The following is a 27,686-nucleotide window of genomic DNA, read 5'->3' on the forward strand; positions in this document are numbered from 1 at the left end:
CCCAAAAAGTAGAATTTTTATTGATGGTAAGGGAAAACTAAAATGAAAGACAGCCAAAAAGGAGCCAACAATGCACAACTAACCCCCTCCCATATGGGTCCGACACATCCCTGGGTAAGGAGCTGCTCCCAATCAAATTCCCATCATACAGAGTTTCATCAAATAAAAAAATAGCGTAAAGTTAGTACACCTGCAACCTCTGGCAGCTGTGGGCCCTGGAAAGGCTCCTCCAGCCCGCGCAGTGTCAGGGGAGGAACACGACTGTGTTACCCCTCAGTACGGCGGAGATGATGGTGTCGAAGCCAGGACCTGCACTTCTCTGTGGGAACAGTTTTGCTTTGTCTCCCGGGTTGCTGCCATTCTTCAGGAGCATTTACATGCAAAAAAAGACCTTTGTTTCTTAAGATCTGCTTGTTCGTGCTCATTTCCTAGCGAGAGGAGGCGAAGCAGGAGCCCTTGGAAAGAACAAAGACCCTGCTTCCATAGAAAATCCCTACTAACAAAGCGGGAGAGGCTAAAGTGTGTACAGCAGGAACTTTCCAGTTCAGAAATGGCTCTCAGCACCGGCGGTCACTCTGCAATGCTGCAGCGGCTGTTTCTGACACGACACAAGTTATCTCCATCCGCTGCCCCTCTCCCAGGCCCCCCAGTACCTCTCCCAGCCAGTGAGAGACGTGGGGCTCCAGGAAGGTTCCCAGGCTGGCAGGGCGATGTCTCTATACGACACATTCCGAATGTAACATTATTCTTTGTCAGCTCAACAGATATCAGCTTTTCCGAGAAAGTTTCAGCACACAGAGGGCAACTCCAAGCAACAAAGGAAGAAGGAGCATCGACTTTCACCATTTAATGCTGCTTCCAAGCAAATCCATTGCTAAGAGGAGAGGAGAGGCAGGCAGGCAGCGCGGGGTGCAGGCAGAAAACCTCTCAACTAGCGTTCGGTAGAAACACTATTTATTCACTCCTCTTGGTTACAACCAGGCAGGGTTAAGCGGGTACGGAGGAGGATGCCATGCACTCCCAGCTGCTTTCGCGTTCTCCACCACAGGAGCAGCTGCTCTTGCAGCACTTTAGCCCACATGTCTGGCCTGCGCTCGGGAAAGCTGCCGTTGGCTGGCGTTTAGCTTCGCAGTCTGATTTAAAAAAAAAATAAATCAAAACTAAATAAATATTGTTCCAAAAGAAGCCAGAGGAGAGAGCAAGCCTTTGGTATGACAGTGCGTTTCTCTCCGGCAAGACCCCAAGTCCCAGAGCTGCTGTGCTAGACCCCTGCCAACACAGCTAGGGGTTTGCAGAGACTCCACAGAGCCTGTAACACAAGAAAACACGGAGCAAACAACAACAGAAACTTTTTGAGAACTCCGGTTTGCTCGTCACAACCCCCGTGACTTTGCTTTGTGCGCTCAGGACAAGGAGAGGTGACAGTCAGGGTTTGCAAGAATCCAAATGGAACGGGCTCACTCCAGGCTGACGGTCTGTGCTTTCAGCTACGTTTGCTTTCTAGTCTCTGTGGTGAAAGCAGAGTGCTGCGCACGTACAAGGACAGGCTCACTTGACCTCATTGTAACTTTGCTGAGCTTCCAAAGTGGTGAACCAGGGCCTGAAAGGCAGAGGCCGCTGCAGTGTCCCTTCCTATGATATATTTATATATAGTATATATATTTAGACCAATCCTGCCAAGTCTGTCTGTTTGCTCAGGTGTGTACCACCACGAGTCATTTCCCACCATGTCACAACGTATAAAACAGGAGTTACGTGGCTAAGGGAAGGGAAGTTGTTTGCAACTGGTTAGTCTCCATTCCCCTTCCTGGAGAAGAGAGCGGAGGCTCTGGGTCAGGTGCAGCACGACCTATCGATCCATCTCATCCAGCAGCGGTGTGGCGTCCCCAGCGATGGACATGGGTGTGCTCTCGATCATGGGGCTGGGCGACGGGCGAGGAGTCAACCTCTGCTTCTGTTTCCTCCGTTCGGCCTCCTTCTCCTGGAGCCACTGCTCGGCCATCTTCCCCCAGTCGATCGCAGCGTGACTGTTGGTCCTGCAATAGCACAGGGAGGAGGTGAGACACACCAGCGGGAGAGTTTTGTAGAGTCATAGAGTAGTTTGGGTTGGAAGGGACCTTCCAACCTCATCCAGTGCCACCCCTGCCATAAGCAGGGACATCTTCGCCAGCTCAGGTTGCTCAGAGCCCCATCCAGCCTGGCCTGGGATGTCTCCAAGGATGGTTCAACCACCACCTCTCTGGGCAACCTGGGCCAGGCTCTCACCACCCCCAGTGTAAAAAATTTCTTCCTCATGTCTGGCCTGAACCTCCCCTCCTTGAGTTTAAAACCATCACCCCTTGTTCTATCACAACAGGCCCTGCTAAAAAGTCTGTCCCCTTCTTTCTTATTGGCCCCTTTTAAGTACAGAAAGGCTGCAATAAGGTCTCCCCGGAGTTTCTCTTCTCCAGCTGAACACACCAACTCTCTCAGCCTGTCCTCCCAGCAGAGCTGTTCCAGCCTCGGATCATTTCTGTGGCTCCTCTGGCCCCTCTCCAGCAGGTCCATGTCTGTCCTGTGCTGAGGACCCCAGAGCTGGACCAGCACTGCAGGGGGGTCTCACCAGAGTGGGGCAGAGGGGCAGAATCCCCTTCCTCCACCTGTTGCCCACACTCCTTTTGATGCAGCCCAAGATACGATTGGCGTTTTGGGCTGCAAGCGCACGTTGCCAGCTCATGTCCAACCTTTCCTCCACCAGTATCCCCATGTCTTTCTCTGCAGGGCTGCTCTCAACCTCTGCATTCCCTGCCCTCCCTCCCCGAGGGTCCCATGCAGGAAGGTGCAAGGCAACCCCACCACACTGGTTCCACAAAAAAAATCAACAAAAGCACTCAAGATGGGACACAGATGGATACATGCACCCGACACTGGAGCCACTCACTTTGGCTGCTGCCTCTGCCTGGAGCTGGATGATGGCTGCGACTGGGAGGACTGGGGCGTCGTGTTGGCCTGGAGCTGATACTGGGGCGTCGTAATCGGCTGGCTGGGGGTAGTGTAGGAGTAACTGGGGGTCATCAAAGGCGTGGCCACTGGTTGCTGTGCTGGAGTCGTGAAGACCTGCAAAGAGCAGAGGGTGTTAGGGGACAGAGGACAAACCCTGGTGGGCTGCAGGGCAGAGGGCTGGCACGCTCTGCAGGGCCCTGTCTGCGCGGGAGGCTGCTGCACGCCCGTGCTACAGTCCCAGTCCTGCTGGAGCCTCTCATCTGGGCAAGGAGAGGCTTGCAGGGACCATTGCCCAGGAATGGGGGGCTGCACGGCAGGAGGAACAACATTGTGCTGAGCACAGGACATTTGTTCCCCTGAGAGCCTCCAATTGCCCACCCAAGTGAGGCCAGGAGGGCCAGGGCAGCCTGCCTTCCTTCTTCATCCCACACGGGCTGACAGGGGAGACACTGAAGCCAAGAAAAGATAAGGACTGCAAGAGAGATGGGCACGAGAGACACTTGGGGCAAGCTGGCAGAAGTTATGTCCTGCAGTGGGCATGAAGAACAGATGATGACCCCACAGTGGGCCACAGAAAAGGCACAGCAGCTCCTGAGATGGCTCCTTGCCACATCCCAAGCTGGCTGGTTCACTTTTTGCCCAATGGAGTGCTTGGTCTCTTTACCTCCCGGTGTTCACCTCCCTTTTCCTTCAGATTCTCCTGATGATTAATACATCAGGTTATCCACAGATCCCACCTATCCCCAGCTCAGCATTTACTGTGCCAGACTCCATGAAAGCCTCCCAAGGTGGTCTGAGGATCACTCCTCCATGCAAGCCTTGTCTTGCAGCATCTCTTCACTAGGTCTCTCTAACAGCTGCGTGCATTTCTTGTACTCGGGCACCTCAGCCCTGCAGCTGGACTTAGCTGGGGGAGTCAGCTGGGGAGCTGGAAGTGTGGGCTGGGAGGAGGTTGGCACCAGCACACGAGGAAAGGCTTCAGCGTGAGCCAAAACTGTCCAATTCCATCTTATTCCTTGCAAAGCCTCTGGGTGTTCAGTCAGGCTGAGGTGTTCGCCTGCCGGTGCAGCCTGGAGATTAGCACGCTGAGCTGAAAAGCCCTGCAAACTCAGCGCATAGTTTCACAGCTAATCTTTTCCACTGGCAGCTCACGTTGCCAATTCCGGGGCACAATCAGCAGGTTGTGCGCCCTCACCGCTGGATCCCACCTTTCCACCCTGCCACATTCCTTGGGGGCCAGACCAATTTGCTTCTTGCTTCAGCTCTGCCTAGAGCAGAGTTGAAACGTGCCTCGCTTCCTCAGCCACAGGAGGCAAGAACAAACCCGGTTCAAGATGCAGGTACACAACTGGGACTGGATGATCCCAGGCAATGCGTAACCCCCAAAGGCTCCCCATGGAGGCCACTCCGGGACAACTTCTAACAGCGGGGAAAAGCCACACAGCACGTCCTCTCAGAAACCTAAGCAACACCTACGTGATATGCGCTGCTGCCGCCTCCGCTGCCTCCGTAGCCGTACTGGCTGGATGCCCACTGTGCAGGGGTGGCATTTGGGTTCTGTCCCTGGCCTGTCACGGCGGCGATGGCACTGAACATCTGGGATGTCATGTTCTGCGGTAGAGCATTCACTGCACGGGTCAGGTCTGCAAGAAAGACCAATCATGTCAGACAAAGCAGAGTTTGGAGAAGGAGTTCAGATCCCAATTCCAAGCAGGAAAGGCCCACACTGACCTGCCAGGTTAATGTTAGCTGGAGTAGCGTTAATGGAGGCTGGAGTCCTGGTCCGACTGCTACTGCTGGGGGTAATACCTGCGTAAAAGACAAACCAAGAGACATGGATAAGTTCTTGCAGAAGAGCTGCTGTTGGCCTAAAGCTCAGGATTTGAAAAAATGCAGGCAACACTTGCACTGGCAAGATGCTATTTCACCATCAAATGGTATGTGAGGGTTTCGTGGTGGGGAAGGCTATGGCAGAGGAATAGGACAAGCCTGGCTTTTGCTGCGTGGCCCACTTGGCTGAAAGATTAACTCTCAGGAGAGCTCTCAATGGTTCCACAGAAGCGAAACACTTGAGGATTGCTCTGAAACTTCCCACATATAACAAATATCCGAAGCGCTCAGATTTTGGGATGCTCACCTGGAACAGGGTCCTGATAATGATCCTTAAACCATCGGAACAGTCCATTCACGGTGGGGAAGACCTGGCCCCGGTAGCGGAATCCTTCTGGCGTCACTGTCACGTACTCTATCCTGTGAGGAGCAGCGAATGCAAGAGAGCACAAGAGATGACAGGCTGCTTCAGAGCCACACCTGCCACCGTACAGCACCCTCACACTAACAGCTCAGTCAGAACAGATGAGACCTACAAACTCAGGCAATGGCTGTACTGGTAACAAACAGATAGACCTGCTCAAGCTATTTGCATTTTGTTTTCAAACTATTGCTCCCAAATACCATGCCCTTCCATGCACAATCTATCAATCGCTGTCTATATCCCAGTGCCCACCCCCCGAGGGCAGTACTGCTTGTTGCAGCCAGCTGGTTAGAAATGCGGGGGTCTCCCGATCGAGATTTACTGCTTGATATGGATCCTCTACCGTCAAGAGGCCAAACCCTGCGTAAGGGGAGGCGTGACTGACAGAGCTGGAAGAGAAACTGGCTGCAATAAGCTGAGGTGTGGCACTGGCAGTACTGCAGCTGCTGCACTCGCCTCTCACTTACCTTGGTTTGCCTCGAGGCTGATATCCCAAGAGGAATTTGCCAGGCAGATCTTTACAGGCACTGATAAAGTAGGGAATAAATGTTGGCTTCTCTTTCTTGGTCTTTATCAGCAACTCTTCCAGCTTCTAATTAGAGAGAGAGGAAGAGAAATGCTCAAGAAGAGCCTGCATTTTCAGCAACACACAGAACCCACAGATATCTCTCTCCAAGCTGTGGCCGGCCCTTTCTCCCCCAAGCCCTGACGCCAGCAATCCAACAAGCACCACACCAATGGCCTTGATTCTGTGCAGCGTTGGTGCACAAATGTCACCAGGTCATAGAAAGCCAATACTCTCAGTGATATTTGCTGGCAGGGCAATTTGTTGCTCTGGCATGCTGTAGCACACCATACTCCCATTGCTGTCCTAATTCCACTGCTCCCAGACAGAATTCTTCTAAAACCTACAGCTGGGAAGAGACTGCTAAGCCTCAAGCAATAAGAGGAAAATGAGAGCGCTCAGTCCAGCAGCAGCTCATGCCAGACTCAAACACTTTAACAACTGTTCTGAGAAAAATAAATTTAGATAACACTCCTGTATCTCCCACACAAGCCACCACAGCCTGGGACAGGCTCACCTTCTTGTCTCCACCGTTGCAGTCCTGATAGTATTTGTGATTCAACAGGTCTCTGGCAAAAGAAGCCATTGGCTGGACATAGCGAGCAACAATTTCATCCAGGTCTTCAAACTCCTTTGAACAAACACATGTAAAGAGGTATTTAGGGCGCATGATGAGGAACTCTCATTCTAGTATACGGCTCTCAGTCACACATTCTGCACGGCAAGGCTGGATGCTTTAAGAAAAAAAAAAGAGCGCTGAGTATTGTCTAAGGATCTGGAGAACCGCAATGGGAGTTACTCTCCAACAGCCTGAAAGCAGCTGCAAGGATGGAAAGGCTGTGCCGGTCTGTCCCTGCCAAACAGGTAATTCTCCTTGCCAAGCACACTCTGCGGGGCTCCTACCTCTGTGTTAATCCAAAGTGTGGAGCCCAGACTGAAGGCATTCTCCTTGCCCTCTTCTCGGACATCCACGTGCTGGTAAATCCCATCGTTCACCTTCCAGGTGACAGTCAGGTGGTTCTCCCCTTTGCTACTTGGCCGAATAATCACATCCCCTTGGTCCATGGTTTCCATCATCTTCTCAGCTTGCTTGAAACTAATGTTGTGGAATGATGGGTGAGCAATTACTCTCTTGATGTACGCTAGGGGACAAAGTAGAGTGTTTAGGCTTCCAAGAGGAACTGCTTTATTCCAAGTATATGCCTAATTGCGCTTATTCTCCTGAAGTGCCCTGGGAAGACTGGCATTACGAGGGAGAGAAAATCAGAGACTCACTTGTCCGCTGCTGCTTTCTTTTGAGGTCTTCTTCCTGTTTGTGATCTGCTGCCTCAGAGTCAAAGTCGTAGTAGGTGTCTTTAGGCAGTTTCCACTCATTGTTCTTATCCATCAGGTCTGAGGTCCTGCAGGTCAGGTCTGCACTGAACTTCTCGATGTCAATCTTCATAATCCTGCAGTGAACGGTCATGCCCACCTACAGCAGAGGGCCAGGCAGAGCTGATCAGCAAGTCTGGCAGATACACCAGCCTCCCTTCTCTGCAGAATGATCTGCGTGGGGTCACACTGCCAATCACGAGGTACAAGTTACCTCCCCCATGTCAGACCGATACAACCTTAAAAAGTGATCCTTCCATACAAACTAAAAATCAACTGATCCCCAAGATGACTAGAATCAAAAGAGATAAAAGAAAAATGGGCAGTTATCCAGGATGTCTACTACCTGTGCCCCATACCGCACAGAAAACTGCATGTCTGGAGGCACAGGATGACTGAAGTTTACTATTTTAGTTATCTGTGCAACAAAACTAGACTTCATGATGTGCAAGAAAGCTGTTAAGTCTGTTCAGAAACAGAGTGGAAGACACCCAAAGGACTTCTCTACTTAAATGGGAAAATACCACCACAAAGACTGCAATGTCTTAGTCCAGTTAACCGTGCTAAAGTTAATTAACAATGGCTCTTTAAAGAACTGCTAAGAGACCTCTGAGCTTACAGGATTATCCATCACCTGTACGGACTGTCAGGGGGATTCCAAGGGACAGCAAAGATGTTAAACCTCTATTTTATCATGTGACAAAAATATGTGATTCTGTTTCTTTCAGAACCCCGATCCCTGTCCTGAGCAAGACCAGTAACTGATGACCTCCACAAATGAATGGAGACGGCAGAAAAAGCTATGAGAGATGGAAAGTGACCCTTGCATATCTGACAGCACTTCTGTGAACTCTTTAGAAAGCCAGAAACAAAGGGCAGCTCTGCATTAGAATGCCTTCTGGTCTCCTAAACCCAGACTTTAGCCAGACTATAATAAATCCTCCCGCAGTGCAACATGTTAACTGATTAACATGGTTCTCACCAGCTGTCAAAAGAGATTTGCACTGTGGGAGAAGGACACTAACCAGAACTTGAACTTGCTGCTGCTTTAAAGTCCTCAAATGAAAATAAGGTTTGAAAAGTCATTTAGGGAACAATGTTATTAACCAAACTCTGAATTTTTGGTATTGGCTCCAGGCTCTTCCAGTTCTTCCTGGATATGTGAAAATCCACTGCTTTCATACCTTCACCCTTTCTTCTGGCCGCTTGACCACCTTATCACTGAGAAATTTTGTTGGAATGAAGCCAGCGACGCCATTATCCAGACGTGTCTTCACTCCAATGGCCTGACCCGGGCAGGAACCGCTGTCAAAGTGATTCCAAACCTTGAGCAAGACAAAAGTAAAAGTAATTCAGCATGGAAACACAATAGCCCCAGCAGTTCACACTCAAACAGGTCTAAAAACTGGTCTTGGCAAAACTGGTGCAGCCAGCAGAGACCTGTGGAAGGGCAGGGGACAGAGAACCTCAGTGAATGCTGCCCAGGAACGCAATCTTCCTGCTTTGGTTCTGCTCAACTTATGGGGCTTTGCAACCAGGAAGGTCAGAACATTTTCAGACCCTGAACAAAAGCTTGCAGCTAGGGCTGGTTTCTAATGAACGCTACAGGGTTTTAAAGTCATGGATTATGAAGGCTGGAATTCAGTAATGTTTAGAAGAGATGTAAAGTACAGCTGCATTAAGCAGCAGGGAGTCCAGATAAGTTCTTAAAATTGAGAAGGTGGCAGAACAACCTTCTGTTCTCAGTGTCACAGGCAGGCTCTCTGCGTAAAACGCAATCCTGGATCACAAACACGCAAACAAGCCTGCTTTATGTATTTGCAACAAACTGGTCAGCTTAGCTCCAGGTCCATTGCACTCTTAGCCCAGTTCGCTCAAATCCATAAAGTTGTCAAAAAAGGATCTGTCAAACCTATACTGAAGCAATTAGTCAAAACTGGAACAGATTATATTGGCAGCCAAAGGCCACGCATTCAGGTCAGGATCCTGGGCACTGTGGCCACAATCTTGGCTCTGATACCTTGTCTCCAAGAACCCTACAAATGCTCAAGCCTGCCGCCAGCAGACTCCCAACAAAGTAGAAGCAGCCCCACCTCACTGAGCTCTGGGAAGTTATCCTGCTGACAGAAAGGACACTGCCAAAGGCCAGTTTCATCGTTCCGTATCGCCTGGTCGTAGCTTTCTCCCTGTGGCCGCCTGTGGGCTATCCCGGTCACATTGCAGATGATCATTTTACCTGTGACATGATGGGAGAGCAGAAGTAAGGAATGAAAAACTGAAAGGCAACTGCAGGGCTGGGCAGTTCCCTCCATCTAAGGCAATCGTGCACGAAGGTGTTAGGAGATTACCCAGGTACTTGAGAAGCTGCTTTGTGTAGATGCAACCACAGCACTGTCCCAGTATCACCTTCACCAAGATCCTTCTGCTCCACCTCTACAGAAACCATCAGAGCCCTCTTAGTAAATAGGGATGTACCTATATAAAAAGTCTCCGGAGTTTCTTTGGTCAGCATGTTGAAGACCTCCTCTGTGTTTGGAGAACGGTATGGAGTTCTCAGGTCCTTGTACCTGCAGCTTAGTTCAGCTCGAATGTCATATAAAGTGATGTGCTTGTCACCGTAGCCCTGTGTGGTATTCAAAGGTTATAAAGCCATTAGTAGCAGGAAGAAGGTAAATAGGGAATCCAGTGTAAGTTATGAAAGAACTCAAGGAACTCATCAAACAGCCAATTTAAAAAAAGATAAATGCACAGGGTACCATCAAACTGTGGAGCTCAGTCAGAGGATGCTGAGGAGGTCAAAAGTGCCTAAGTGTACTTTCTGTAAGCATTTACCACATGCCATTGTCGAACACTGAATACTCGTGGCTGTTTATACAACAGCAGCAGCTAAATGCTCAACTCCTAAGAAGGATAAGGGTCACCAGAGCTTTCCCTCTGTTGCTCAGCACCAGGAGCCCCCAGCACACCTGTCTTTCCAGTTCTTCAGCAAAGGCATCGAGATCCAGGTCTTTCAGACGCTCAGGGTTTTCTAAGATCTCCTCTAGAGCTCCTGCAGGATTAGCGTCTTCTGCCGACTCATCGTACTCTAAGGCATCCACTGCCATTTTTCTTGCCCATTCGTAGGTTTCAGGATGGACTCTAGACCCATCTAGGACTTCGATGTAGGAATCGGTACTGAAATAAAACCAAAGCAATGTTCAGATAAGAACTCTGCAGAGTTCCAGTCACCTCCTTCAGCTCAATAGCAAATCACACCGTTGAGCAGCACTACGGGCTGTGTGGCTGCTTTGCCGCTGCTGCCCTCAGTGGAACAAACTACTCTGAAAAGGACACAATGAATCCTTCATTGCTAAATCAACAGGAGCCAAGGCAAGATAAGACAAATTCCAGCCTGCAGCTCCTGTACTGCAAAGATACAGCTGGGCATTTTGGATGCTATCTAGATTTCATCACTGTGTGCTATAGCTGCTCTACAAACTTCCCAGTATGGCTACTAGTTTAAGAGGAAGCTAAATTGCCACATTATGCCTCAAGTTTGAAACTTTAGAAAAATAAAACACTGATGACAGGACTAGGCAGAAACTAAAAGTGTACGTGGTTTACTTGCGGACATGCATGGCGACGTTAGGGAACAACTAGTTTTAGTTTAGTTCCTCTTGACCACAAAGGGTCTTTCAAACCATAGCACGCTATATAATTAATGTTTGGCATCTCACATTGCTATGCAAGTTTAGCTGCCCTCAAGAATCGGATTAATAAGCAGCAATACCTGAACTTGGCCAGAGACCAGAGGGGCCACACAGAAATTCCTGGGAACATGGATTCCATGGAACAAGATTGCTTCAGCCTGTCGCTCACACTAATTCCACACCCCCTACAACATTGAATGCCACCCAATACCCACCTATCGCCCAGCGACGCCGTGTCGATTTTGATGAAGCCAGCACAGTTGATAAACACCTTGGGTCCCATGTGACACATCGTAACCAGCTGGGTCCTGTTCTCCAGACGTGTGTTGTTTTGTTTTAAGATCTGGAGAGACAGGTCATCGTACAAACTTTGCTATTCGAACGGAAGGGTTCTCCAGGAAAAGCAGATGACTTGCATCAGACACTACAGTGTTAAAAGCATCTGACATAATCAAGCCCATCACAACTCAGAAATTGTTGCCCCCTGCCTGTGTCTCAACATCATATGAAAGGGGGTGACTACACATGGAACAGCTCCAACTCTCAGGAAAAGTGCTGGCTTTTTGCCTCATGTTTTCTACAGTACTGAGGCGTCTTGATACTGTAACAGCACATCCGTTCCTGCGGGTTCAGGAGCTCGCTGGGACTGATGGATTTGCTGAGTTGCATGGGTCTATCAAGGACATAAGTCCATGCAGAGCTTTGGGGTCAGGCACAGTGAGGTACCACGTACCAAAACACACATCAACAGAGCTGTCAGCTGCATGTGGCACATGGGATCCTGACTCAGCCCATAACAGCACTGTCATCAGGCCAACTCACACATTACTGGTGATGTTTTTTGGTTTTGTAGGCAGGGACAGAAGATGCCTTACCTTTAGCAGGTGAGTGCCTTTGCGTGGTCCCAGGCCACACACGTACTGCAGCAAAGCCTGGCTGTGAGGGTGAGCAATCGCCCGATTGACATCCACTCCCACCTCGTTCACACGGTTTATGAACTCGCAGTAGAGGGCATTCAGCAGTTCCTCCTTCACCACGTGCTCCTGGCAGAAAGGAGAGGCATTAAACTCGCACACAGACACGTGTGACGCTCTGCCACAAGCAAGCTGAGCCCAACACAACAGACTGGCTTTCAGGAGCTGTACTGCACCTCAGCCCCGAGAACAGCCTAAAGGCAGGAGGCAGATGAACCAAAGGAGGCAAAAAAAAAAGGTGCTGTGTATCCTGAATATGGCCTAGAACACGCAGAACTTGCACCAGTTCAACTTGGAATACTTTTCTTTGACAACAAACTGTCCCAGGTCTCCCAGGCTACTTTCGTTTGCAGAGAAATTTATTCCTTGCCCAAGGATCTCACAAGGAAAAGTTACCTGCAGAGGGTGGAGTTTCAGGCAGAGAATATCCTCATCAGAGCTGCAGACCTGGGCAAACTCTATGAGGGGGTCCTGAATGCGGCGAGCAAGGGAGACGGCTTGACGCAGCAGTGGTGGGTAATCCCGGAATTCATTCTGCAAGAGGCCAAAGAATCATGGAAAACTCTGGTTGGTGTTTTCACACTTTATAGCACAAGTAACAAAGACACATCAGATAGAGAATGGAACAACAGAAGCATTTGGTGCTCAGCACAAAGAGAGCTGAGGTCAAAGGCTCCCAAGAAATCTGCTGCAACCAGGAATAGAACAACCCCATCCACTTAGTCTAAAATGCATTTTGCTCAACTACATCAATATTGAATTTGTACATCTGCTGGCGCTGATCTCTGCAGGGAAGCCTAAGTAAAATGTTTTGCCTTGATCCAAAGATCAGTACGTCACCGTCTAGGTGGACCACATGAGGCAGCGGATGATGCAAGGCAGGGCCAGCGCAACAAATGGAGGATGAGACAGCACAAATGAGCGACAGACTAAGGGACAGCTGGAATAACAGAATGTTCACCTCAGACTTCTTGCTGTTCATGTAGAGGATGGCCAGTTCATTGTCCACCAGCTCCACACCGATAGAGGACAGCTGCTGCCCTTGATCCAGCTCGTGAACAATTCTCTTTACATCCTCCATCAGCATCTGAGCATCCCTAGGGAGAGACGGCCAAGGGGATTGAGGGGACAGCACAAAGCTGGGTCCTGGAATCACTTAGGGACATAACCCCAGTGGGTTACCTCACACCACAGACAGAAACACTGAAATGTAGACAGGCAAAAGGAGAGGATGGCAAAGAAACTGGGAAGTGGAAGAAACACGAGCTGACCTGTTCTCGCCTGCAATTGTCACCACGTGAGGCTTCTTATTCAGGAGGAATTTTTTCAAGGTTTCAATATCCTGGGCCTGGAAAGGAAAGTTGAGACAGGTCATAATGGAAAAGCTAGAGGGTTTCTGTACTGAGCTAGCTACCAGTCCTGGGTTCCTATTTCACAGGGCAAATCTGCCCCCACTGCCACCATGACATGACCATGGTTAAATGCCTTTTCTACGGGCCGGCCTTGCAGCTCCTGACCACTCTAAGGACAAACAGGAAAGCTCCGCAAAGACTCATGGCATCACACTCTGTTGTTACAGAAAATCAGTGCAAGTAGAGAATGGAAGTCAAAAGCCTGACCCAAGCTCCAACAGATCCCACAGCTTCTCACTGTTACAATGTGATCATGGAAACAGGAGAAGATTTCTGTAGCTGGGACCACAGAAGCTCACAAATTCCCAACCAGTAGAACCTGGGAATGACAAGGCTCTGCCACTCCCTGCAGAGGAGCAAAAGAGATGAATTGGAATGCACCTGGAAGCAACTGTTCTACCAGAATAATCACGGGGTGGGGAAAAGGCAGTATTTTTGCAAGCAAGAGTGACAAGGCCTGAGCTGCCTTCAAACTGACTATTCTCCGGGCCACAGTGGATCGCACAGTACCAAAAGTGACGTGCAGACATTCATCTCGACAACAGCCGCACCAAGTCTCACCTTCTTCTCCCTCTCTTCCTCACGCCAGGCGTTCCTTCTCTTTGTGAAATGTGGCAGCCGGAGGAAGTCTGTAACCTCACCCTCTCCATTAACAAGGGCACAGAACACAGGGTGGTCCCTGCAAAACAGAGATCACTCAGACATGGAGGATTGATAAACCTGTATATGGATCCAGAGGAAATTCCTTTCCTCCTACCTGGCTGAAGAAAACGCAATGCCTAGCACCCGAATCCCCTTCCCTTGGTTTTCATCCATGAAATCATCATCTTCCTCCACTTGCTGATCAGGACGGTATGAAGCTACTTTGAGCCAGTTGTACAGTTTCCGACTGCAAGCCTGGTAGAACAGAGAAGGGGAGAGTGAGAAAATCCACTGCAGGTGCTTTGGCATGGCCCTTCTCCAGAAGAAAAGTCGTGGACTGCTGAAGGCAGCAAGATAGTCTATTCTGCCAGGATCGGGACCAGCTCTTCTCCCTCCCATCAAGATATGTGCTTTTTTCTCCATCCTTGGGAAAGAACCAGACTCGCACCCCTGCCTGCTTCCTCCTCCTTCCCAAGAGCCTGCGTATGGCCCGTCAGCAGCAATCCCCAGCACGCTGCAGGTCTGTTAGCATTTGTAACCCAGCTCTGACTCAAACCCACCTGTCTCCCTTCTCACCTTGAGGACGTACTCCTTGGCCTCCACCAAGAGCTTGTTCTTCAACTCTTTAGCCATCTGCACATAGAGGAACTGGTTGAGGGAGCGCTCAATGGCCATTGTACGCTGTCGGTTCCACTCTTGCACCTGGTGGCTGAACTCATCCCGATAATAGAACTGTTTGATTTCATCAAAGTATGTCTGGTCGCTGCCGTAACTACAAGAAATGAGAGGTGGAGATACAGAAGGGCTCCAAGTGCCTGCAGTGGCACCATCGCTGGCAATTCCTGCCCAGGGATGTAATAGCAGTACTGCAGATTCAGTGAGCTGCCTGGAAAATGTAGGGATGAGCCAATCCTCCCTTCAAACTCTCCTTTAGCTGCCAAAGCTCTGCTGCTACAGAGATCACAGCTGAATGCCGTGCTGGCAGCACAGAGAGGCCTGATCAGTGCAACACAGGACAGCCCACAGCCAGGCCAGCACACCCACACTGCACAGCATGGCTACTCGGGTGTGCAGGAAGGACTCAAGGAGCCAAACAGTGAGGATGGCTGGGAAACAAGCATCATCTTTCACAAAAATCCTAAAGGCCTCAGAGTTTGCCTTCAAATGAATAAGCCAGATATCTGCTAAAGTTTTCATTACGTTGAAGAAAAATGCAAGACTCTGAGAGACTGCTTGGCTTTAAGAGGCAGGAAACCATGAGGCCATGATTTCCGGGAGCAGTCTGGGGTTACAGAGGAGCTCTAGCAACACAGCAGCACTGAATGAATGAGCTCTGCCAAGGCATGGATGGCACGGCCAGTGAAGACTCACCCCTCCACTCCTTTCATGTCAATGCTGATATCTATAGTCAGCAGTCCCTCCTCCTCTGCCAGGCTCATTTTCAGGAACTGGTCATCTCGCAGCTCCTTCACAGGCTTGTTCTTCAAGTATTTAAAGGAATAGGCATAGTGGGCTTCATCAACATCCTGGGAGAGAGGAGAGACAGTCAGCATGCATGCAGGGCATTCACGAAGAAAGACCCTTCTGTAGACTGTAGCAGACAATGGTTTTTATTCAATAGCCCCTCACCCCCATGCCTGCCAGTCTGCATTTCCTTCCCCAGCAGGACACAGTGGAATTCGTTCCCAGTCCCAGAGAAAGAGAGACTGTTCCAATAATTCAAGGCAACATCTCAACAGTGAGAATCAGGTCTGATGAAACACTGATACTAAAAACGCAGTGTGCTGCTGAGCTGGCCTCTACAACAGTCCAGCTCACATGACGCTCTAAGATTTATTCAGAGTTGCCACTGACGTGGGAGAAGTTTTCAGATGCAAAAATGAGCATCTGTATGTTATTTAGATCCTTCCCTGAACTGACCCACAGGGTCGGAGCTCCCTTCCTTACCTTCTTCCCCTTTTTGGTTGGTGAAATGTTGATTTTAGCTCTTTCTTGGAAAGTCTGTCTCAGGACCTGTCTGACCAAAGGCTCCCTGGCTATTTGCAAAGCCACCATGTACCGGGCTCCTTCCAGCACTGCTTCAGGGCTTGGGAATTGACTAAAAGCAAAAAGGCAATGTGAAGGTTTAGGACTTGAGAATGTCCCCAGATGCCTTCCCCTGTGTCACAGCCACGCAACATCAATGCAGTTCCCCCGCCACTGACCTACACACATAATCCTTGGCCAGCTCCAGGGGCTCTGCAGGGAACTGCTCTGTCTCGTGACGCTGGTAACTGTCTCGGAGATTCTCTCCAAACTGCTCAGGTGTCAGACCAAATTTCTTAGCCAGGCCATCTAGGAAAACAAAACAAAACACAAAAACAATGAGGACAAGGGTACTGCAGCTTATACTGAGTGAAACTACCAGTTGTCCTTCTACAGGTGAGCCAGGCCATGGCGATCTCAGCACAACAGAACACAGCCCTTACCCAGGCCAGCTGTCTGGCAGATGGTGTACATATCCCGACGGGACGCCTGCTTCAGCTCCGGCCCTTTCTGCTCATCATCTTCTGCATCCTCCCCTTCACCTATGGGAAGGATACGTTTAGCGAGGACTCTTTACAGAGGCATCCAGACAGCTGCAGGCTGTTAGAGCACAGCGAAGGGATCAAACACAACCTACATTGTGCAAAAGAGCCCCTAAATTCCACGAACACACCTCAAAGGTCACAGTAGCCTTAAAACTATCCAGGGTTAGAAAAACACCCCGAAAATGTTATCTCCTCTTCAGTTTCACTCTTTTGCAGTTTTAATAACAGTATCTGAGTTGCACATTAAAGCACACATCAAGGTGGCTGATCCTTGCTCTGGCCTCTGCCATGAGGGATGGTATTCAGTCCATGAGAAAAGCAGCACCTTGTGTGACAAACTTTAAACATTTTCAGTGGTGCCTGGAAGACCTGAGACTAACTTGAGATAGAAGCAAACAGCAGAGATGCTCTCTGCAAACAAATGGGCCTTGCAACAAACTTCCTTACTACTCTTTTGAACGAGGATTTTCAAACAGCCCACAATTAGGAGTCTATCAAGTTTGGGGACAAACCTTCCTCCTCTTCACCATCCTCTCGGATGCGCTTTTGCTTCTTTCGAGCAGCCTTGGCAGCATTCTGCATCTTGGGGATGTCTCGCCCATAGTACAGCAGGAAGTGATTATACACGTCCTTCAGCTCGTCCGTGGACTGCACGTCTTTCAGCCTACGGCACGCAAAGCCAGCACGTTATACCCTGCCTGCAGCTCAACCACGGTTAGAGCACTCAGGGAACTGGCTCTGGTATAGATCAGGCAGAGGGAGCGCTTGGGCTCATCTTCCAAAAGAGTTTTAAGTATTTCTCATTACTGGCTTTATGGGGAGACTAAAGTCAACGGGCTGCAGTGGCCAGAGATTCTGTGCTATTTGGGCAAGTTAATGCACATTTTAAGTTGGTTTGGAATTAATATAAGAAAGTCACAGTGCTGTACCTCTCCATGTCAGTAGTATCAAGGGCCCTTATTCCATCAGCCAAGGGCTTGTCTGGGTCAGCAGAGATTTGTTCGTACTGATAGGCCTGCATCTTCTCAAACAGACGTGTCAGGTTCTGCTTGCGGATCTTCAGCTGGGTCCACTAATATGAGAACAAAGACTTCCCGTCACATGCGCCATAGCGGTGTGTCACATCTGTCTCTTCCCTTCCCAAATGTGGGCTCCCAGGATCTTTGGATATTTGTCATATAAAAATAATTACCAAAATCTTCATCCACAGCCAAGCTTGGAAACATTCCTCACCTTCTCATCCCACTGCCAGACTCTCCACAGATCGTTGATGTGCAGCTCTGGCTCCACATACTCCTTTCTGTAGAAGGCGATGAATGGGACCTGGGTCAGAAATGAGACTCATCACCACTGTGCAGGAGACTGGGCTGTTCCTGGCAGCCAGGAGTTCAGAGAATGCTCCTGTTCCATGTGGGAGAACCAGCTGTCCCACCAAAGAATACACCACATATACCCAAAAGCTCCTGCAACATTTAGGCAACACTTCAGGGAATATGCTGAATGGATCAAGCAAGGCTCAGAGACTCTGAAATTCCTGCGCTTCATTTACCATCAATTTGTACAGGATCAGGGAAATACAGTATCAGCCTCATCAAATGGGCCTTAAAAAACGTGCGTTGCCACAGCTCACACAAGATGAGCTGCACTTTCCAACAAAGCACCGTTTTGTCACAGGGGAGACAACCAGGTATGGTATCTCAGCCTCTCCAGCAGCCCCTCTGCTAATCCTGTCAGGATCAGGAGACAGAAACACAGGCCTTATCCTGGCAAAGAAGACAAGTTGCAAATTACCTCAAAATGTTGATTTCTCATGAAATTCAGGGCTTCTTTAATCTTCTGGATGGTGCTGGGCCCCTTGCGGCTGAAGCTGCTGCTGGCTTGTCCACGGTCAAGGTAGTCAGAACTTTCCTAAAAGAAGAAATACATTATGTTGATCACATTCCTGAGCTGGCCCCCAAAATACCAGCAAAGGCTGGAAAATGGTGGTGCTTTTGGTAGCTGGGAATGCAGGTTTAGCTACACACTGTGATTTCAGACCACAGAAAACCATCGTAGGCCTGACTGGCTTAAAGGAAAAAGGAGAAGCATGATCTGGCCAATGTAGCTGATGGTTAAAAGCAGATAGTGGCTAATACTAGTTTAGCCCTCAGTGCACAGTGGCTCAGAGATCTTTCAATCATTCTTGCAAGTTCTCTGCGCTCCTTTTTGTCCCGTTTTATGGATGCAAAACTGATTATATTTGCATGTCAAATGACATGCTCAAAACCAGAAAACCAGAAAGGTATATTGGGCACACATTCCTGGAACAAGAAGGAGATTCCTGGAGCAGACTCCTGGAACAATGTCTACAGGCTGGAAACCTCCATCACCTTCAAGTCCTCTTAGGACAGAAGTCCCAGGTATAGTCCTTTACCTGCAAGGAGATGGTGGGTGTTGCAAATGCGTTTCTGTAAATCCAGTCAGCTTCTTCTTCCAGCTCATCATCTTCAGCATTCTTCACCGGGATGGATCGCAACTGTGAGAAGACAACAGGATGAGCAGAGGCATATGCAACATCAGGCCTCGCTTCTGAAATAATTTCCAGCAGCATGGAAATTATCGTTTCGAGTTGCAAATTGCCTATGGGGTCTCAGTACTTCCCACACCCACAGCAGAGCACAAGCCCTGCACCACTCCCAGGAGTGCAACACTGGCACCCAGTGGCCAAAGAGAATTTGTGACAAATCCGGGCTTACACAGCTACAACAGCTCAGTGTTATGTTTGCACGTGGAGCTTCAGTCTATATGTTTGAAAGGTGGGGTTTTCCAAGAGGGAAAAAGAAATGCCAAAATCCAGCCAGCTGGTCTACAGCTCTCAGGCCTGCTGTGCTCGCTGGGAGCCAAAATGTTTTCTGCCTGCAGACCAGCACCCTCTTTCCTCACCTGGAACCTCTCAGGCATGTCTGTCATGCGGATCTCGTTGTCCTGGTCCGTTAGGTGACTGCTCTCCAGCTCACTGGGCTCATACATCTCAAAGATGCTACGCCGACTGACGCGCTTCTTGGTAGTCTTTTTGGGTCGTACACGGGTCTCGCCTTCGGCTTCTTCATCCTCGTACTCATATTCCTCCTCCATCTCCTCATCGTACTCATTGTACTTCTCAAACTCATCATAGTCAAAGTCCACACCGAAGATTTCCTGGGCTTCCTGCAAAGCACTGGAAGGCAAAAACTATCATTCAGTCCCATGGTGTAGTTCACAAAACATCCTTCTAGCCACACAGAGGTGGTCAGAGCACCTAAATCTAAGCTTTATTTTTCATCTATGTTTAAATTTACCAGGTTCCTTTGGGGAAAAAGAGCAGTGGTATCCAACCACAAGCTGAATCACTCTACAGTTGCAAGAATCAAGTAAGCTGAGCACTGTTTTTGAGGCTCCAGGCCAATTTCCAATCAATACTTACGCATCTGTGTATCCAGGGAGCTTCTTTCGCCATTTTGGCTTCTTCAGAGGTTGTCCATCATCATCCACAATGAAGTCATCGATGTCTGGACATTGAGAAGCAATTTAGTGGTCAGGACATTTGCATATTCAACTGGTAGCTCTGACAAAGCTCAGCTCAGCCATTGCAGCTGTGATCCTCCACCAGGCTTAGGCTGCCACTGGCTGTTGGTCTGCCCAGCTGCCCATAGCATCTCCTACACCAACCTCAGACACTCCTAGGTACTAAAGAGTGCCTTGAGTTCCTTCTTTTGAAGCATTTCCATTTTGGAGGCAGCTTAGCAGAGACATTCAACACCGCAGCATGTCATGTGCTTCTGGACAAAGCTGTTTAGACAGGCAAACTAAACCTGCCGCCCAGAAACATTTAATTCTAAAGATTGTACTAATGAGACAAGAGCTTTACCATTACACGGCTACAGCCTTTGGTTACTTCTAGCTCAAAGTCAGTCTTAACTTAATTCCTGTGCTTTAATCCTTGGACAAATTTTGAATGTAACTGACAATCCATACTCACCCGATTCATCTTCCTCCTCCTCCTCTTCCTCTTCTGGTGGAGCAACAGGAGCTTCAACAGCTTCCCCTCCCTCCTCGCCTTCCCCGTCCTGAAAGATTTCTTCAGCAATGGCTTCCTTCTCATGTTCTTCCTTCCCATAGTCTTCCTCTTCATCATCCTCATCATCAGACATTTTTCGCACACGTCTGAATTTTTGCTGCAAGCAAACAGGTTTGTTAGTGCACAGAATCCCTGGAACAGACACTCAGAACTGAAATTCCTTCCTGAACAGCAGCACAGGAACACAACTCACTCTTTTGACTTTAACGCCCAAGTTCTCTTCAATGAGGTCAAAATCATCATCCTCTAGGCGGTCATCAAAAGCTAAGAGAAGAAAGCAATGATAAGTTACACTCCCACTTCACTAATCTGGGAATGGACCACCCAGTGTGACAGGTATAGCTTCCCCAGCCCATGCAGACACTCAGGGCAGTGCGAGAGCGTTATGCTGTGGCCTCCTCTGAATAATCACCATAAAACTTACTGCGCTTTCTCTTTTTGTGGCCAACGTCGTCCTCGGAGTCTCCAGAGTCACTGGCTTCTTCTTCCTCTTCCTCTTCCTCATCGTCATCATCGTTAATGAATCCTTTCAAGTTCCCCTGCTCATCTTGGTCATCAAGATTCAATTCCTCCTCTTCCTCATCTGGTGGAGAGCAGCAAGTGTTAGACATGTACTCACTGGTTATCTGCCGAGACTCCTTCTCAGCTCTGTGCAAACAACATCTTCCTTCACACTATCCACGCAGAGCGTTTTCACCGAGCACTTTTACTGACACAGAACCCAGTCAGCTGTTCATGCCAGAATCCCACTTCTTGTCTCATGCTCTCTCTGCAGAGGGAACAGGTGGAGTGGTCACACTGGGAGAATTCCTCTGCTTTTACTGTTTACTGTCAAATTGTGCGACTGCAAGTCCCACAGGGGTGAAGCAGTGTATTTTCTATTGCCAAATACAAAAACCATGTAAGCACTTTGAGGAAGGGAAGCACTTAAACAGCTGAGATTATTGACTACAGATGGCCATGCTATTATAGCACAGTTATTGCTCCATCTGCAGAGTCATGGCATGTAAAATAGAGCAGCAAGGCACACAGAGAATTCAGCAAACTCAGGACAGACAGCCAGACTCACCATCCTCATCTTCCTCCACAAACTTCTTGGTTACTCTGGGCACAACCTCCCCATCCTGGTTGTACTCCTCCTCGGACTCCTCTGCTTCGCTTTCTACGAAGTCAGACATGGCTGCAGCGTCTCACACACGGCTGCACAGAACTGGAGAAGAGGAGACATCCATCACATCAGCTGAGCGAGCAAAACACAAGCACATCCCCCTGCCGGGTTTTGGAGAGAACGCAGCCAAGGAAAGAGGGTTTCAAATTATCTGTCAAGGCCGTGAATTAACCAGTGTCCACCTTGCCTGGACATCCTTGTCACCAGAAATTAGGCAAGCGAAGGAGCAACCAAGTGCTGCCAGCTCCTGTCAGCCCGTGTCTCAGCAAGCAGGACAGGGCCTGTCACAGCATCGTTCGTTACATGGCCGAGCTCCCGGCTGCGGCTGAAATGGCGCACTCAGCCAAAGCCCTTCACCCCATCCACACCCTCCCACACGGCCAGGAAAGCAACCCCACGCTGCCACCAACACTGCACAGTGTTGGGCACACAGTCCAGCCAATTAGGATCTTAATATGATTAATCCTCACTCAGTTAATGAAGCCAGAATGACCCTGAAAAGGGCCTTGAGGGAGCTGCGGTCACAGGCTGTTAGCGAGGCTCTGCAGAGCCTGCAGAGCAGCCAGGAGAAAGGTGCTGAGGCTCCCCAATTCCACCACCCCATGCAGTCGGAGCCGCCGCCAGGGTATTCCAGGCCAGGGGCCTCTGTACTGAGACTGGGAAGTGACAAGAGACTACATAAACGGGGTGGGTTTTTATATCCAGAATCTTTTATTTCATGTTTTTCCCCAACTGGAGTTTCTGGAAGCAGAATAAATCAAACTTGGCAGAAAGGAAAGCGTGTGTCTGTAAAGACACGGCTCAAGTTCTGTTTCTCTGAACCTTCCACTTTTTGTGGTTACAGAACTTGCTGTGATTTTTAAAATTTTCAAGGGATTTTTTTTTTTAGTTCCTTTTTACAGACACCAAAACAACACAAACTTACAGAAGTCAGCTATAATAAAAAATAAATCAATTCCACAGATGGCTGTGAAGATGAAAACGCCAGCCCAGGAGGAAGTACCAGCCTTGGGGAAGGTACAAAAAGCAGCTCAGAGGAGGTGTCAGATCTAAAGCCAAAACCTCCATATTAAATTACATCTGATGTAATTGGTTATCTGCCGAGACTCCTTCTCGGCTGTGCGCAAACAGCATCTTCCTTCACACTATCCACACTCACAAATTACATCTGATGTAATTTAACACGAAAGAAAAAAAGAGAAAAAGATGACAAACTAATTCCGTATGTCAGGGAACGGTATCTAAACAAACACGCTTCAAAATGTTCCCATAATCATTTCCCCACTGCAAACAAATGGCTGAAAGGATCGATCCTATACGGAACAACCTGATCAAGGCTTTGCCACGACACTTCTCATGTGCGGAACTTCGTGTTCTGCCCTGAGATCCACACATCTGGTGCACAAACACAACGACTTCAAGAAAACCAGGGACTCATTTCTCTGTTAAAGAGTCCCATTCTCGAGAGGACACTGTAAAAATTGCACGTATTTCAGCATCCCTCTCAGAAACCACGCTTTGGAGGGCGGTACAGATGTTAGTTAAATATGTGTTCCTGAAGCAAAAGCCACCGACGAATCGTGTAACATGCAGTAGAGGAACAGGAATTGTTATCTTTTCCAGCCTGTGTATGAATATTAAGTCAACCTCACACTTTCTCACCAGTTCTTCTACATGTATCCATCAGGGTGCATTAACACAGACAAAACTGCAGGCTAAGTGGCTATTCCTAGAGCATTCCCAAGTCTAATAACCTCATTTCTCTCCTGTCCATGATCAACACACAAACCCAGCAAGAAAGAAAACCCCTTGTCATAGCATCATTTAAAATTTCACTATTCTCTGCCAGTGAAGCATTTTGCTTGCAATTCCAACTTTCTTCCTCATCGCTTGTTCTACCATTTACTGGCAATTTCACTTCACGTCAAATCAGATTTGTCCAGATGCAGGGAACAGCTCGGACTTAGGAAAACCGTCTCATTTAATGATCTAGCTGAGCAGGTTCCACACAAGCCAACCACCCACAAAACCAGGTGATTTCTGCTCCAAAAAAACCCACCTCGGAACAGCAGGGATGTCACTTTGCGTTACCAAGGATGTCACTCTTGTTACCAAGGAGACACTGAAACAGGCGTGAACTAAAGGTGCCTCTCCCACCCTTCGCTGCAGAGAGGCCTTGATTTGAAATAAAACAGGACACGGAGGCAGGCGGGGACTCCGGGCTGAGGAGCGTTGGGCCAGTCCAGCTGTATCAAGCTCTGGGCCTTTCCTCGGAGCCACATCCTTGCTCCTGTAATGCTCCCAGGAGAGGGTCAGAGATTGCAACAGCACGGGAGCGAGCGCTAAATTGCACTAGAGCACCAAAAAGTCAGGTAGACCATGCCTAATCCTGCACACTTACCTGTACACAAGCAGACAAGCTCCTATAGGTGATTTATACATATAGCTTTACCCCAAAGATACCGCACGGCCACCAGACATTGATTAAGATGGACCAGAGACAAGAGCAAAGCTGCGAGTGAGGGAGGCAGCTCCAGCATGGCCTGTCCCGCTCAGCAGCGATGCCAGAGCAGCTCAGGGCTGAGCGATTACACGACCTCGGCTCTCGACCAGGGGCAGCCGCACTTTGCTCAGCTCAAGGGCACAACCGTCCAGAGTCCACAGGCTTCTTTCAACTGGGATGACCCTGAGCAGAGAGCTCTTTTTGCTGTCAATACTGAGACCGTAGATCTCTGAGCAGGTCAGCAGGATTGGGCTGGACGTCGCCTGCTGTTTTTTGACGGATCTGAGAATTCTGGAAACCAGACACTCAAATACCTGTAAAGCCTTGGCCACGCATCCAGATACCTGCTGGCTGCTCAGTACTGCAAAAAAATCACAGCGCTGGAGGCAGACGCAGCTTTTTACATCACACACCAGCAAAATTTAACTCATTCAGTTTAGGAACGGAAATACACAGCAAGTAGCTGCAAAATATCAGAATACATTACGGGAAAAATTCCTGCAGCTTGCGAGCCAGGGCAGCACTGTGGGAAGGCAGGGACACAACCGTGGCATTGGGAGTGATGGTACCCAAGGTGTGGGGTGAGGGAAACCAGAAGCATCTCGTGCACTCCAGGCACAAGGATGCCAGCGGAGACGACCTCAGCAGCGCTCAGAATAACCAAGGAGTGTCCTTACAGCGAGATACATTTATTATTCAGCAGTCAACCTCAGGATATCAGTGTCAATGCACAAAACAGCAAAAACAAGCACTAATCCAGGCTTTACTGCAGCATGGGTACTGAAGGGAGGCGAGTCCTGACTTCTCCTCATCGTTCATGGGAGAAATTATATCAAGGTGCTGACCCATGCTAATACCGTTTTGTGGGGGGTTTTTGGAGGGAGAGGGTTTGGACGGGGATTGTTTTAACCTCTGCCATTTCATGGTTCAACTCACAGTCCACTTAAGATTACATAGGTCTACGGAATCACGTTACCAAAGCCCCCACTAAACAGTTGTACTCAGTTCTAATGTCTGCACTTCAAACAGAAAAGTTAAACTGGAGAGGATTCAGAGAGCTTTCAGAGAATAAGGCGGCTGAGAACTTGACTCAGTTAAAACACGGAGCCTAAGGAAGGTAAATCTATTAATTTTGTCAATTAAACTCTCATAAAATTAATTTTATCATGGCCCATGTACATCCACAGGAGTAAAAGACTGTGACAGTAAAATGGCTTGTTAGGAAAAACCCAGATGAACTGCAAAGGTAACGTCACTGTTCCACCTTCTGAAGCTCTCACAATGAAATAAATTTCAGTTTTCTTAAAACTAAAAAAAAAAAAAAAAAAAGAAGCCATGGTTGAGTTGGAATGTGTGGATTTAACATCAGTGATCAGCAATGATCTCCAGGCTGTGTCCCACCACACAATTCAGACAAGATCATACTGACTTCTTTTAATTTGAAGCTTACGAGCCTAACAAAAACATCCCTGTGAAACACTGTAAGGCACTTGCACCACAACAAAATACCCTCACGGGCACCTCCTCAGTGCTGAGCTCTTCCTCAGGTATGGGCAGCGACAGCTATCACGATGCCCTGATATGGCATCAGCAACATATAGTTTTGTATTTAGTTTGTATAGCTGTTTGACAAACTTCTGAAGTCAGGACCTAAACCAGACATTGCCACCCTCCTTGGTGGTGGGCGTGTGAAGGAACACAGAGCAAAACGATGTCTGGAGACCAACGACGCTGCAACAGGGAAAGTCCAGGCAGCACAGCCACTGCAGCTCAGGAACTTCCCGTACCTGCTTTGTTAGTTTTAATGCTCCCTGTTGGTCCCACCACCCCCGACGCTCTCGGGCGGTAGAACATAACGTGGCAGAGTGTCACAGCTTAATAATATGTTGTGCGAAAAAGCACTTCCGCCTGCTTATTTTAGACCTGCTGCATCATAATTTCCTGTAAGAAACAGAAAATCGATGTTCCCTCCTCGCTTTCTGTGACCTGCCCATGACTTCGCACACCTGCATTGTGTCTCCTGTCAGCAAGCTTTGCCCCTAAGGTGAGGAAACAAATACTTTGCTTGTCTGGAAACCTGCTCATCTGCACCGCTCCTGCTCCACACCTTTTCCAGTCCTGCACTTTTGAGATGAGCAAACCAGAGCTGCCAATAATATCCAGGCACAAACTGCCAACAATTTATGTGGCAGAGTAATGAATGTTTTCTGCTTTGTTCTCTGCTCCTTTAAAGTAATTCCAAAATATCCTTTTTAGGCTATGGCGGGGTGTTGAAGCGATGTTTTAAAAGAAACAATTGATGAGACACCAACAGCTCTTTCCTGAATAGTAAAAGCTGATGCAGAGTCAATTGCTGTGGTGTTTGTTACCTTTGTTACATCCGTTGTCATTGTATCTCATTTCCCACACTAGCACTCAGACACTCAGTATTATCTGGTCTCTGCAACGTCCTCACAGTCCGTTTCAGCGATCTTAAATAATTTAGGGTTAAATTTTCCTTCTCTGCATCACCATATTCAGAAACAAACAAAAAAAGGCAGCAGAGATGACTGCGAAGCTCCACAATAATCTCACTCCACTGTGAGCACCGATCATTTGTCCCTACCCTTTCTTCGCCACCCTCCAGTCAGGTATTAATCCCCAAAAGGGCCTTCCCAGGCTGCTGCCTCTCGGCTTTTCACGGAGAACCTTGTCAGCAGTTTGCAAAGCCAAACGCAGGGCTCTGGGAATCCCACCTGCAGAGCAAGCCTGACCACCGGCGTACCGGAGAAACAGCGGTCAGACCCTTTCCCCCTCCCAGAAAAGCAGGCCGAGGCTCTCCGTGCCCACCCCCTCGCACCCACCGGCCTTTCCTGCCGCGTCACCGATGTCCCGCAGCCCCGGGGCCGCTGCGGGCTCTGTCACGGGGGAGCCGGGTGGGCGGGGGCTCCGGGTCTCTCCTGTCCGCGGGGGGAGCGGCCTCCATGCCCTGCCCACCGCCCGGGCTCTCCCGGCGCTGCCCGGCCCGGCTCCCCCCGCAGGCCCCACCCGGGCCCCCGCCCCGGGAGCTCCCGCCGCCGCCAGCCCCACCCGGGAGCGGAGGAGCCGCCGCTGCCTTCGCCCTCCACAACCAGGCCCCGCGGCCCAGCCCGACTCCAAGCACCGGGCCGTCTTTAACGCCCTTACCGGGGCCCGGGCCCGCCGCAGCCGGCCAACCCCGGAGGCCTCGGAGCCGCCCCGGGCCTCGCGCGTCCGCGCCGTTCCCCTGGCAACGGCCCCCCCAGCCCGTAGGGGGTGACGCGGACCCTGCCGGTCCCCCCCCGCCGCCGCTCGCTCCCCTCCGGCCCGGCGCGGCCCCGGTCCCGGTCCCGCACGGCGCGGCCTTACCCGAGGCGCCGAGGGAAAATGGAGGCCTCCGCGGCGGCGGCGGCGAGCGAGGGGGGGCGGAGCAGACGAGCGGCGACCTCCGGGCGGGCGTGAG

At 49.5% G+C, this 27,686-nt stretch overlaps 1 protein-coding gene across 2 annotated transcripts; it reads right to left on the reverse strand.

Annotated features, from left to right (window-relative positions):
- Positions 1 to 8: 8 nt before the first annotated feature.
- SUPT6H (SPT6 homolog, histone chaperone and transcription elongation factor) lies at positions 9 to 27,663 on the reverse strand. Of its 2 annotated transcripts, none has more exons than XM_065646883.1 (37): positions 27,593 to 27,663; positions 21,625 to 21,765; positions 20,980 to 21,138; positions 20,749 to 20,819; positions 20,457 to 20,652; positions 19,902 to 19,986; positions 19,382 to 19,655; positions 18,873 to 18,974; positions 18,251 to 18,367; positions 17,693 to 17,782; positions 17,389 to 17,531; positions 16,972 to 17,123; positions 16,358 to 16,456; positions 16,094 to 16,223; positions 15,837 to 15,987; positions 15,261 to 15,415; positions 14,466 to 14,661; positions 14,005 to 14,144; positions 13,809 to 13,926; positions 13,107 to 13,183; positions 12,797 to 12,932; positions 12,232 to 12,369; positions 11,737 to 11,904; positions 11,077 to 11,204; positions 10,139 to 10,346; positions 9,648 to 9,795; positions 9,266 to 9,408; positions 8,357 to 8,497; positions 7,077 to 7,272; positions 6,705 to 6,943; positions 6,319 to 6,432; positions 5,704 to 5,828; positions 5,120 to 5,232; positions 4,714 to 4,791; positions 4,459 to 4,625; positions 2,921 to 3,096; positions 9 to 2,036 (listed from the first exon to the last, which is right to left on the reverse strand). In XM_065646883.1, exons 2-37 carry the CDS (start codon positions 21,731 to 21,733, stop codon positions 1,850 to 1,852), a joined length of 5,169 nt encoding a protein of 1,722 aa, XP_065502955.1. In that variant the 5' UTR covers positions 21,734 to 21,765; positions 27,593 to 27,663; the 3' UTR covers positions 9 to 1,849. The 2 variants fall into 2 exon arrangements, with proteins under 2 accessions (XP_065502955.1, XP_065502956.1); XM_065646884.1 differs by lacking the exon at positions 27,593 to 27,663 and adding an exon at positions 27,070 to 27,088.
- Positions 27,664 to 27,686: the final 23 nt, after the last annotated feature.

Source organism: Caloenas nicobarica, chromosome 17, assembly GCF_036013445.1.
Source record: "Caloenas nicobarica isolate bCalNic1 chromosome 17, bCalNic1.hap1, whole genome shotgun sequence".
Lineage (NCBI taxonomy): Eukaryota > Metazoa > Chordata > Aves > Columbiformes > Columbidae > Caloenas > Caloenas nicobarica.

Bases quoted from the DNA above. Each gene is read 5' to 3' on its own strand.
- SUPT6H (XM_065646883.1), bottom strand. From the start codon at position 21,733: ATGTCTGACTTCGTAGAAAGCGAAGCAGAGGAGTCCGAGGAGGAGTAC. The intron at 17,124-17,388 runs GTACAGCACTGT...TGCGTGCCGTAG, and splicing joins GATACTACTGACATGGAGAG to GCTGAAAGACGTGCAGTCCA. The intron at 15,416-15,836 runs GTAAGGAAGGGA...CCTCTCTCCCAG, and splicing joins CAACCAAAAAGGGGAAGAAG to GATGTTGATGAAGCCCACTA.